The 13,184-nt window shown below is 28.0% G+C and overlaps 1 protein-coding gene across 2 annotated transcripts; it reads left to right on the top strand.

The window, feature by feature from the left end:
• The first annotated feature begins 8,737 nt into the window (after positions 1-8,737).
• LOC126264535 (uncharacterized) lies at positions 8,738-12,503 on the top strand. 2 transcript variants are annotated; one of them, XM_049962933.1, is made up of 3 exons: positions 8,738-10,480; positions 10,533-11,680; positions 12,232-12,503. In XM_049962933.1, the coding sequence occupies exon 1, from the start codon at positions 9,088-9,090 to the stop codon at positions 10,120-10,122; it is 1,035 nt and encodes a 344-aa protein (XP_049818890.1). In that variant the 5' UTR covers positions 8,738-9,087; the 3' UTR covers positions 10,123-10,480; positions 10,533-11,680; positions 12,232-12,503. The 2 variants fall into 2 exon arrangements, with proteins under 2 accessions (XP_049818890.1, XP_049818889.1); XM_049962932.1 differs by having other exon boundaries at positions 10,533-12,503.
• The last annotated feature ends 681 nt before the right edge of the window (positions 12,504-13,184 follow it).

Raw genomic sequence — 13,184 nt, 5'->3', positions numbered from 1 at the left:
GCTCGCCCTTAAAACGGGGCGGAGCTGACGGGATCTGGCGGCCAATCGAACTGAACGGTCTCCGGATCGTCGTGCCAACTTCACGAGGATGCCATCCAATAGGAGTGGGCTCGTTTTCAATAACTTTTTGGGGATCCGGTCGTCTCTTTTTTTTTATTACTTACAATTCGTCGTTGGCTTTGAGTTCAGCTACGCTGTCTGTGAGGAAAACTTTTATGTGTATGCGTTGTCAGGCTACCACGTAAACGTCTAGTACGAAATAGTGAAATGGGATTCATCAAATTATTTATTTTATTTTTTGTAATATGGATAGTACAAGTTTTACTACATATTCTTATAAAAAATGAAATGAAATCTAAACATGCAGCTAAATATAGAATTTCAAATAAAAATTGCACAAGAATAAATTTAATATTATAACTCTGATGTATTCATTTATTATTCTAACATAATTGTATAGCATGAAAATATGTACAAAATATCTAACTATTTTTGTCACAAAAACGAAGCTACTGGTTATTTTTTTATATATGAAAATTGAGGAAATCATACTAGCAAACTTTTTATAGCAAATCTGTCTATACCACCGGATTAAACACCCCCTTAAATGGATATATACCAAATTTCATAAAAAATATTCACATTTATAATTCTGAGGAAACAATTAAAATCGTATTCTTCTTATAAATTTATTTTTTTAATTGTGTATATATAGTATTGGCAAAAAGTAGAGCAACTTTTTTAAAATTTAAATAATTTTTGTCCTGGTTATTATGTTCAAAAAAATATATATTAAAAAATAACTTCCCTTTATAAATTTAAGAATTTAGTTAAACAATAAAAAAATTAAAGTGTTTAATTTTGAGGAAATCATACTAGCAAACTTTTTATAGCAAATCTGTCTATACCACCGGATTAAACACCCCCTTAAATGGATGTATACCAAATTTCATAAAAAATATTCATATTTATAATTCTGTGGAAAAAATTAAAATCGTATTCTTCTTATAAATTTATTTTTTTATTTGAGTATATATAGTATTGGCAAAAAGTAGAGTAACTTTTTTAAAATTTAAATAATTTTTGTCCTGGTTATTATGTTCAAAAAAATATATATTAAAAAATAACTTCCCTTTATAAATTTAAGAATTTAGTTAAACAATAAAAAAATTAAAGTGTTTAATTTAATTGATGATTATTTGTTTTGGGCTGGCAAAAAGTAAAGCAACCTATGCTATTTAAAGTATTATTACTATAAATAATTTGTAATTAGTATTTTAATTAATTCTACACTAATATTGTAAAATTCACATTATTATGAACTTGGAAAGCAACAAATGATCAAAAATATTTGGATCCATATTTGCCAATCCTCCTGCAGGACTGTGAATAAATCTTACTGATTACTATGGTCTTTGTGTTTTATTTTGTTGTTCATTATCTCTCATAAGTTTTCAATAGAGTTTAGATCCCTTAAAAGCCACTGCTTCACATATTTTGAAGTGTGCTTCAAATCATTATCTTGTTGAAAATAATGTTTTAGTGGCATATTTTTATATGAATACGGTACCACGTTATTCCTCAATATATCTTTATAAATAAAATGATTCATGATACCCCCCGATCCGTCGCCGTGTTTAACAACGAGTATGGTAAACTTTGAGTTAAACCTTTCATGAATAGGTCGCCTAACATATAAAATCCCATCACTGCTAACCAGATTAAACTTGATTTCATCACTCCAGATCGCTGGTTTCCAATCATTTAATGTCTAGTCTAAAAGGGACCTGGCAAACTCAACTCTGTCTCGGACAGGAAAGGATCTTTTTTGAAATAGGGTGAAATTTGTTTGTCCTGAAACTTATTGATTTTTGTTGGTCTTACAGCCTTATTTTTTCCTTCCACATTACCAAATCCTGAAAATTTGATGAAAATGATTTTTCTCTCATCGAATTGAAAGAACGATACAATCCATGATTTTAATTCCTTCCACGAGGCATTAATATATATTAACTCAGTTTACTTTGGTGTACACTGTAAAACAGAGGGTTAATTTTAAACATTTTTTAATGCAAATTTTATCGTTTTCAACAACTTCAACATTTTTTAAAACACATATGGTCCAAACACGAAATGTTATATAAATATTGAAGTGTCTTTAAGATTATAACTTCTCATTTTTCATACAAATGTAAAGTTTAAAAAAAGTACACTTTTCAAAACATTTCTCATCTTCTACTCTCTACAAAAGACGAAGTTAAGAAGAAAAGCTTTAAGTTTCGTCAAAATAAAGTAGTACCAAAATGTACTGTTAGTTTTTAACAGTTTTAACTGTTTTTAAAGTTCATAACAGTTATAAAATTATTCAAAAAATATAAATTTTTCTATCAATTTTTAATAACGATTTATTTTTAAATAATTTTTTCCAGTCATTATTTTCTTCTCTCTAAATTAATAAAAAAATTTGATTTAAAATAAATTTCTAAATATAAATTTTATATTTTTATCATGTATTACAAATATTTCTAATTTTATACGTAAATTTTCTGTTTATCATTTATTCTTAGTAGGCATTAATTTAAAACAAAAATAACTAGTGACACGAGCACGACATTTCTAACAATTATTAAAAATTATATTTTAAAATAAATGTATAAAATGACTGTAAAATTAATATAAATTATATAGATTTTTTTTTAAATATTATTTTAGCTGCCTTTATAATGAATGTAATATTTATTATTGTGTTATTTTTTATCACGTAGAATAAAACTAAAATTGTTTTTCTATTATACACATACATACTAATAAAAATAATAATTTATACAATTTGGCTTTATCAATATTTTATCAAAATCTAGAAAATTTTAAAATTAATGTAAACGTATTTTCAAATTCTTGTCATGTAATAATAAATTAATTATTAATTTTTAAATTAGATATAAAATGTTTATTGTAATTTTTATGTATAGGAAAAAATAATTTTTTTACTAATTGATATTCAAAGTTATAAAATAAGTATTTTACCATTTATTCATTTAGTATTAATGTCGTCCAATAATCTCAATTTTCCATATACTTGCGGTCCAATATAATTAATAATTTGAGAGTGTAAAAAGTCACCCCTAACATCGGTACTGAACGTCGAGCTTAATTGGCTGTCCGTAAATCACACGTTATTTACGACCTCTGTCACGACGGGCGGTTTATTTGTAAATCTGACCCCAAAACGACACATAAAAATATTAAAACAATATTGGAATTTGTGGAATTTGACTCTGAAGACTTTTAAGCGGGTTACTTTTTTTTCTAATTGATTTATCGCCACGATTTATCACAATCAATTAAAGCATTTTTTTGCGGATTTCTGTTAAACATGTTGAAATCAATGACACATGGCGAAATATATGAATAATTTGTAAGTGTTTTGGATGATAATGAACCGGAAAGATGCACATGTGGGTGACAATTTCTCGAACGCCTTTTGGTTGTCTCATTAATTAATTAATTAATTATTGAAATTTTTTTGTATTTCTTACTTTATTCAATATGTAAGTATAACTTCCAGTCAAGTTCTTTGTTCCATAGTATTGGACTATATATTTAGTTTAAATAGTTTTTTCTAATTTAATATTCCAAATTTATCTTTTAAAATAAATAAATAAATTTTATTCCACTATATACATCATTCGTTTATTGAATGTAGTATATATAATACACAAGTTTTGGATTTTTTTATATTTTCAGAAAAGCAAATAATTCAGAAATTCTTACCTATTTGATGATTCACAAAATTGTTACCTCCGACTTCAATTCACTTATTAATGCTTATTTCAAATGACTGTTTACAGCTGAGTCTAGTTAAATTTCTTAGAGGGAAAAATAAAAAAAAATCCTTATATACAACGGTATTTATCAATAGCTGCAAAACCAAAATTTACAATAAAAGGGGGGTTTCTATTTAAGTTTTCAAAGTTACCCCCTGTCCCACCTGAGGCATGAGGGAGGAGTACTAATTTTAACACTACTATATTTTCTCCAGCGAATGATTAAATTTTGATTATGGATATTTTATTTCGTAGAGTGCTTTTTTCACCAGATAATTAAAGAATCAGGTTAAAATATTCACCCTTTATATATAATATATATATATATATATATATATATATATATATATATATATATATATATATATAAATTGAAAATAAAATAGGCCTAATTATATGGAATAATAATTTAATTGCATATGAAAATAATGAAGTAAATATTAAATCATCTACGTTTGCATAAATATATTGAAATATCAAATAAAATTACTTAATTCAATAATTTATATTTTCAACTTAATAAGATTAATAAATCCAACATTACTAGATATTCAAATTTCTTAATACATAGTACTTAATAAATATACTAATAATATTATTATACTTGGCCAATTATGCATAATTTAAATGAATTAATTAAGAACAAAACAAATTAGTCCTAAATCCAATATCAAAAGTTTTGATTAAATAGAGTTGAAGATTAATTAATATTAAAATAATTTTAAATAAAATTAAATTAAATTAAATTATTAAATATTTTAATAAACAACATTATTATATCTATTTAAATATATTGAAAATAAAAATTGGGACGAATATTATTTTACTGAAAATATAAAAAAGCGAATTACTAACATTTCAACCTTAATTATATAAGGAATAAAAAATAAATAAATGACATTTTTAAATGAAAATCTATTTTAATAATAGTTATAAGAAATTTACACAAAAAAAAATAAATTTATTTGAAGTACATATGGAAACTCACAAATTTAAAAGTATTAATTTTATTCAATACAAATAATTAATACGTATGTATAAATATATTGAAAATAATAATCAGACCTATTTAGATTAATTAATATAATTAGTTACACACAAATAGAAAATATTTTATACATACCGATTGCAAAGCATTTGATCCGAATTTTGAGGAGACACCATACATGAGAGAAACGGTAAAAGTATCCCACTAAAGTGGCAAACTTTCAGACTTTTACTGTAATATTTTAAAGATGCGAAATATTTAATTATATGTACTTTTATTACATATAATATATAAATCAGGCTTTAATACGTATCAACCTTTTTGTAAATTTGAAAATACTTATTAACTATAGTAACAAATTAACTATACACTTGGCCAATTGGATCCAATTTAATTGAATAATTTAATTATACACAACACAAACAGGTCCCAAATCCAATATCAAAATTTCTAACCGTAAGCACCTGTAAGTATCTTAGCAACAGAAAGGGGAATTTATCGATGAACACGATAATAGAAAATTGCTCGTGCCTCTTAATCCCAAAATGTGAATACGTTTAAATAATAAATTTAGGTTTATAAAAAATTCATTCAAAGTTGCTTTGTAATATGATGTTTCTGAATCGAAAATATTAAAGCTAAAATAAGCAATCAATAAATCTAATTTCAATAACATTATCATTTTAATTATTATGGAAATAATATTGAATAAAAAAATAAATATTTATATCTATTTTAAGAAAAAGAAATATCTTTTCATATATCTATATATAGGTTTATTAGTATTCTTTATATACTTACAAAATATACTGCAAATGAGTTAAAAACAATACAAAAATATAGAATATTTAAAAAAGTACACTATAGTATTTTAGCATTAATGTATAAATAAATGGATATAGTTTAATACAGCTAAATTTTTCAAGAATTTGTATTTATTTCACAATTTTATTATGGTATATACCAAAATTATTTAAAACCATTTTCATTTTACTGATCATTTTAGGAATTCATTCTTAATTATAATGACTAATTATCAAAAAAAAAAGACACTATTTCTGATATTTTCATTATATTCTTTTAATATTTATTTATTTTGAAATATACAAATAGAATTTTAATTGTTTTAATAAGAACTTCTATTCTTCTTATTATTATACGTAGTATAGATATTTTTAATATATACATAATTTTTCTTAACTGTAATATTTTTCATAGCACTACTATTTAACATGGTTTATTTTAAAATTTATTTAAATTCTCAAGGCTTTAAAACGTGGCAAATGATTTTTATATTGTATTTTAAATGTATCTGTCAACTAATTCTACATTCAATGAATCTTAAATGTTATAAAAATAATGAAAATTTTTTTATCTAAAATTAAATTATTTTATCTAAAATAAAAACATTAAATTGTATTTAAAAATTAATATAGATGGAAATTTTTAAGCTGCCATCTAAAGACCTTATCTCCGTAGAGAGGAATTCTGGAAATAATATTGAATAAAAAAATAAATATTTATAGCTATTTTCAGAAAAGGAAATATTTTTTCATATATCTATATATGGGTTTATTAATATTCTTTATATACTTACAAAATATACTGCAAATGAGTTAAAAACAATACAAAAATATAGAGTATTTAAATAGTACACCATAGTATTATAGCATTAATGTATAAATAAATGGATATAGTTTAATACTGCTAAATTTTTCAAGAGTTTGTATTTATTTCACAATTTTATTATGGTATATACCAAAATTATTTAAAACCACTTTCATTTTACTGATCATTTTAGGAATTCATACGGACGGTAATATGCCTTCAAACATCAAAAACAAAATGCAAAAATAAATTTAAAAAATATGCTAATAATTTTGTTAATTTTTTTTGTAACTAAATACTTTCCAAATAGTGACCTAAAAAGTTTATTTTTGTAAGTTCGACATGTCAGTATTAAGACTATTGACATGGACATTTAACCTTTTAACAAATAACTTGTTTCATTTTCATCTGTAGATTTTGTTACCTTAATAAAAATTTTAACAAATAACTTCTTCCATTTTCATCTGTAGTTTTTATTACGGTATTTTTTCAAAGCTTTCCAGTTTCTAGTCTGAAACTCAAATCTTATTAAATGTTTCGAACAAACCTAAGCCCGTACGAACGTAGTAACACGAGCAGTTTTCACGTAGCGTCCTCTCGTTATTTTGCAACGGCCGTTTTATAAGGGTTGTTGCGCTCTTAACTGGAATGATTGCAACTCCCGACGGAGTTAATTATAGGACAGATGTAACAAGACACCCCCGCTTAATGCCAATAAATCACATAACACGAACGGATTCCGATTTGTAATTACACATTTGCCGGACTGCATTATGAATAACCGCTCAATTACCGTCGTCATTATCGATAATGGTCATGTACCGGGGAAATAATTGGAATTATTGTCTAACCCATTGCAATCCAACCCCATTCGATGATTTAATTGTGAAACGTTAAAAAGAACACATCCAATTTTGGTTCGTTTAATTTATATTTTACTGCATAAATAATATCAGATTTCTTTTAGCGCCAAATGTGTGTAAATATTTAATTTAGTAGCCTTGTAAAACAATGTATTTGTTACGTTCACAATCGTAATGTTATTGTCAGCGTTTTAAAGCATTTTCGCTTAGTTTATGTATCTCAGTACATCTGAAAACTTCAGCACTTTCCCACGGTCCACATAAGTATTAACTTGCGAATGAATTTTTCCTTAAATTGCAAATTAGGTATGGACAACAGGAAATAAACGCGCCTATAATATTTACGACATATTACACTATCAACGTAAATAAACAATAACATTCGATATTGTAAATTGCCACGGATATTATTTAAATTATGACTGACAATGAAAAAATAAATTATTATATAACAAGTCAAGAATGAGAATTTGGTGCAGTTTTTACTTGATAACTTGAGTTTTTACTTGAAACAAATACTCGCTAAATTTGATAGTTGGATTTTTGAGGAATATCCCTAATTTAATTGTTATAATTTTATAGGTACCGTATTTAAGTGAATTTAAAATAGTATATTCTTGAAAAAATGCCTGAAAGGACTATGGCAAGAACAAAAAATGGCATCACAAAGTCTGTTAATTGTATAGATTGATAATATTAGTCTCTCTAAACTGTTTTTTTTTTTTTTAATATTAGATTAGAACAAGCTTCGGGTTTAGCGAATTTGATTTAAAGAAAATTTATTTTTCTTCAATGTTTAATGTGTTACCACCGTTTATTATAAAAGATGCTGCAAGAAAATTATAATAAAAAAATTGTTAAATGTTCTGAGAATAAAAAATTAAATATCTTTAATTGGTAAATTAGGATGAAAATATAATTGTTCTGATGTTAGTCAGAGTGAGTCCATTTTAGATACTTATTTTTCGTGTCTTTCATAATTTTAAATACAATTTTATTAATTATAATGACTATTTGTCAAAAAAACACTATTTCTGATATATTCATTATATTCTTTTAATATTTATGTATTTTGAAACACATACACACAATACATTTTTAATTATTTTAATATCTACTCCATGTTCCATTATTTTAAAATATATAAATTTGTTTTAACATACGTAGTAACTAATATATACTATTTCTTAATTGTAATATTTTTCATAACACTACATTTTAACATGTTTATTATATTTATATCAACATACTTTAATTCTTATTATTATTTTCTTTTTTTCAAAATTATTAATTTCCATTTTAGCACCTTTTAAAATTCATTTCAATTAAACCGTTTGTGTGTGTTTAATGTGTTCCTGCCACTTATTATAAGAAAGGTTGCAAGAAATTTAAAATAAAAAATTGACTTATTTATATATATATATATATATATATATATATATATATATATATATATGTTAGCTTACGTCATCACCTTCACCGATGGACCGATGCGACGTGCTCACATCTATTTAGACTAGTTTTGTTTCATAAGCAAATCTGAAGTATTTGTTTACATTTAATAATCGGGGCAGTTCTTAAGAAAGAACCGAGCAGTCAAGCTTTAGATGTCGAGGGTTAAAGTACGTTTGTTGTAATAAAGCGTATTATTGTGAATTTAGTGTTTTAATCAAACTAAAAAGACAGATTAACAGTCGCTAATCTATCATCAGAAGTGGGATATCTTCTCGTGAATTATTTCCGGAAGAAAGGACCTAAAAAAAAAAATAAATTTTTTTTTGTGTTTCTTTGTGAACGAACAATGGCAGACAATAGTGAAAAACGCGACCGCGCAGTGAGTCCGAACGTTGTGAACATTACCGAAAGTGTATCGGAGACGGACAATAATATGGCGTTGTTATTTAAAATGCAGCAAGAAAATAACAACAGTTTCCAAAAACAAATCATGGAAATTTTGTCGACAATGGCCAACGCCCAAACTACTCAAGCAACATTGAGGGTGACTGCGCAGACGCAACCTGTTTCCGCTTCAGTATCAGAAGGTGTAAGTGCCGCGGCGGCGCAGTTTCGACTTGCCAGTTTTGACCCAGATGATACACCGTTTACTATGGTTGAGTGGATGGATGATGTTACTAGGATCCAACAGGAGCTGGAAATATCCGATACTCTTATTGTTTTAAAAGCTGGTCATGCTTTACGAGGACGTGCAGCACGCTTTTATCAACATTGGAAACCTATTATTAGAGATTGGGCTTCTTTTCGACGAGATTTTGAAATTGCGTTTCCTGAGTTAGGTACTCCTGCTACTCGTATCAGAAATTGTTTAGCAATTAAGAGTTCAAGTTTTGATTCACTAGTAGAATACGGTAACGCCAAATTAACAGCAATTAGAAGATTTTATTCAGACTTTCCATGGAATGTTGTGTTAAGTCTTGTTGAATACGATATTCAAAACACAGAAGTGAAAAATCGAATCTCCTTGCTAGCTCCTACATGTGATTCTGAACTATTAAAACTGTTGGCTACCTGTGATGCGAATAAATTGAACGCTGGTGTGCGAGAGCGTGAATTGTCACGAAAACGACCGTATAGCTTTCGTGATCAGCGTTCGTTTCAAGGAAACTGCAGAAGATGTCAACGCTATGGACATAAAGCAGTGGATTGCAAAAATGCGGAAAAAATACAGAATATGTCGGAAAAGGTACAGCCGGGTCCTTCTGGAGTACATCAAAGAAATTTTTCGTCTGGCAACAACACCTCAGCAAATAAGAAGTTTTGTAACATCTGTGGAGTGAATGGACATTCAGAAGATACATGCTATAGTAAAAAACAATGACATGAGGCATCAAAACGAGTGCTCCTGGCAAAAAACACTCGTTTTATCCGTTCATTTCCATCAGCTACGGTTACTAACAATTCCATGATCAGTTCAATAGCATACTTAGTAGACACAGGTGCAGATGTCTCAATACTTCACGAAAAAATAGCGAAAGCCTTAGACTTGCAAATTCAACCGGATTGCCAAATACTGTCTGGTGTAGGAAATTGTGTTATGAAGCCTCTGGGTCGCAGTAGTGTTGTGATGTGTACACCAACCATGACATTAGAAATTGATTTTCTAATTGTGCCAGATGGATCAATTCCTGGATGTGATGTTGACGCTTTAATTGGACTTGATGTTTTAAAACGACCAGGTATTAAAATTGAATTTAATGCAAACAGTGTAGACATTGTATATGATCATAGTGATAGGCAACGAATTTGTGCTATATACGCGTTTGAAGAAAATGACTTAAATTTGTCAGGACTGGACGAGTGGGTTATTAAGGAAATAAAAACAATAATCCAAAATGGAATAAGTCAAACACCGGCCGCAGTAACAACAAACAAGTTAAGAATAACATTACGTGATCTACAGCCAGTGGCCTATAAACCCCGTCATTTGTCATATGGCGAAAGATTACAAGTGAAACAAATAATAAAAGAACAAATTGAGAGTGGAATAATACGACAAAGTGAATCTCCTTATGCAAGCCCAATAGTCCTTGTCAAAAAGAAAAACGGAGACACAAGATTATGTGTAGATTATCGTGACGTAAATAAAAAAGTATTACGTAATAATTATCCTCTACCACGGATACAAGATCAGATTGACGCCCTTGCCAAAGCTGTATATTTTTGTACTCTTGATATGAAATCGGGATTTCACCAAGTTGAAATAGAAGAGAATTCAAAACATATAACTGCTTTTGTGACACCAGATGGACTTTACGAGTACAATCGAATGCCGTTTGGTTTTATAAACTCCCCATCGTGTTATCAAAGTGCCATCGATAAAGCCCTTGGACCACTTAAAGACGATATTGCGTTTGTTTACGTTGATGATGTGTTGTGCCCCTCTCGAACCATTCAAGAAGGTCTTAAGAACTTAAGAAAGGACATTGACGCCCTTAAATATGCAAAAATGTAACTTTTTCCAAACATCTGTGAAATATTTAGGTGTGATCGAAAAAGAACTGGCTGGATATTTCAGACATCTTGTGAAAAACTTTACAACTTTAACAGCACCGATATCTGCATTGTTACGTGAGGGAAAATCTTTTGAATGGACATGTAAATGTGAAAATGTACGATTGACTTCTTATCCGATTTTCAACATTTTTGATCTGGAATTGTCAACCGAACTACATACAGAAGCAAGTTCGTTAGGATTAGATGTCGCTATTAGCTGTCGAATAGAGGAAAGTTGAAACCAAAGTATCACGGACCCTTTGAGGTAACGCATTGTTTACCTAATGAGAGGTACGCACTCCGAAGGATTGGCAGCCGAGGTAGAACTACAATAGCAGCGCATGAACAGTTACGAACCTGGCCAGATACAGAAATTCTATAAGGTATGATGGATATAGATTTATTTAATAAGATTGTGAATGTGTGTAAAGGTCCCTGCTTAGTAGGCTGTTTAAGGTCCCTGTGTATCAGGCTATATGTGAAGGTCCCTGCTTAGTAGGCTATGATTAAGGTCCCTGCTCGGCAGGCTATTTTTAAGGTCCCTGCGTCGCAGGCTATGTTTGAGGTCCCTACTTTGCAGGCTATGTTTAAGGTCCCTACTTTGCAGGCTATGTTTAAAGGTTCCTGCTCGGCAGGCTATTTTTAAGGTCCCTGCTCTGCAGGCTTAGATTGTTGTGTTCTGTGTCTGTGAGACAAGCGGGTAATAGACCTGGTAGTGGTTGAACCGCCTCTGAGCTCCTGGCTAGAATATGGTATCTTTTGATAGCACTTGAGAGTCATGGGTGTAACAGACCTGTTGATGGTTGAGTCGCCTCTGAGCTTCTGGTGGTTGTTAACTGTGCCACATAACAGTCTATTTTGTTAAATGAAATAAGGTTTAGACTTAGTTCTTCGAATATATTTTGAGCTTGTACTGCTGTTATAATGTTTACAGATTACCGGTGTCAGGTGAATCTTTGCAAAACTGTGGAAGGTGCGAGGACGCCCCACATGTCAGGAAGGCCGTGTTAGCTTACGTCATCACCTTCACCGATGGACCGATGCGACGTGCTCACATCTATTTAGACTAGTTTTGTTTCATAAGCAAATCTGAAGTATTTGTTTACATTTAATAATCGGGGCAGTTCTTAAGAAAGAACCGAGCAGTCAAGCTTTAGATGTCGAGGGTTAAAGTACGTTTGTTGTAATAAAGCGTATTATTGTGAATTTAGTGTTTTAATCAAACTAAAAAGACAGATTAACAGTCGCTAATCTATCATATATATATATATATATATATAAATATGTAATTAGTGATTCCTGTGATATGACATTATTAGATTTCCCAGGAACAACAGAACTTTTTTCTATCAATTTTATTTATTATTATTTACATATTTATATATTTTGAAACATGTAGATTTTATTTTATTGATATTTCATGTTCATAATATAAATGCATATAATATTTTTATCAAAATACTTTAAAAATTAAATTATTTCCAAAATTTTTAAAATTTTTAATTTCCATTTAAGAATTTTCTATCATTTTCAATTAAACAATTTTTAATAAATTATAAATGTCTATAAAATCATATTTTTTATTCATTTATTTTTTTCATCCTGAATGACTCTAATTACATTTATAATATATTTTCTTAATTTTAATAATTATTTGTTATATAGTCTTTCACCAAAATTATATTTTTAAAACATTTTTTACATTTTTTATATTTACATATTTTGAAACAGTTTCTAAAAAATTTAAAAATAGTTATTTAGTTATTTTTAAATTTTCAAAATATGTAAATACATTTTTAATAAATATTATAAATCATAATATTAATATATCTTTGTATTTTTCATATTATAGACATTTTTAATATATTGCAAGAAATACTTATTAAG

Source organism: Aethina tumida, chromosome 2, assembly GCF_024364675.1.
Source record: "Aethina tumida isolate Nest 87 chromosome 2, icAetTumi1.1, whole genome shotgun sequence".
Lineage (NCBI taxonomy): Eukaryota > Metazoa > Arthropoda > Insecta > Coleoptera > Nitidulidae > Aethina > Aethina tumida.
The sequence above is the reverse complement of the archived record's forward strand: the minus strand, read 5'-3'. Positions and strand labels throughout refer to the sequence as shown.

What these genes read in the sequence shown, in the direction of transcription:
- LOC126264535 (XM_049962933.1), top strand. Translation starts at nt 9,088, where the DNA reads ATGGCAGACAATAGTGAAAAACGCGACCGCGCAGTGAGTCCGAACGTT.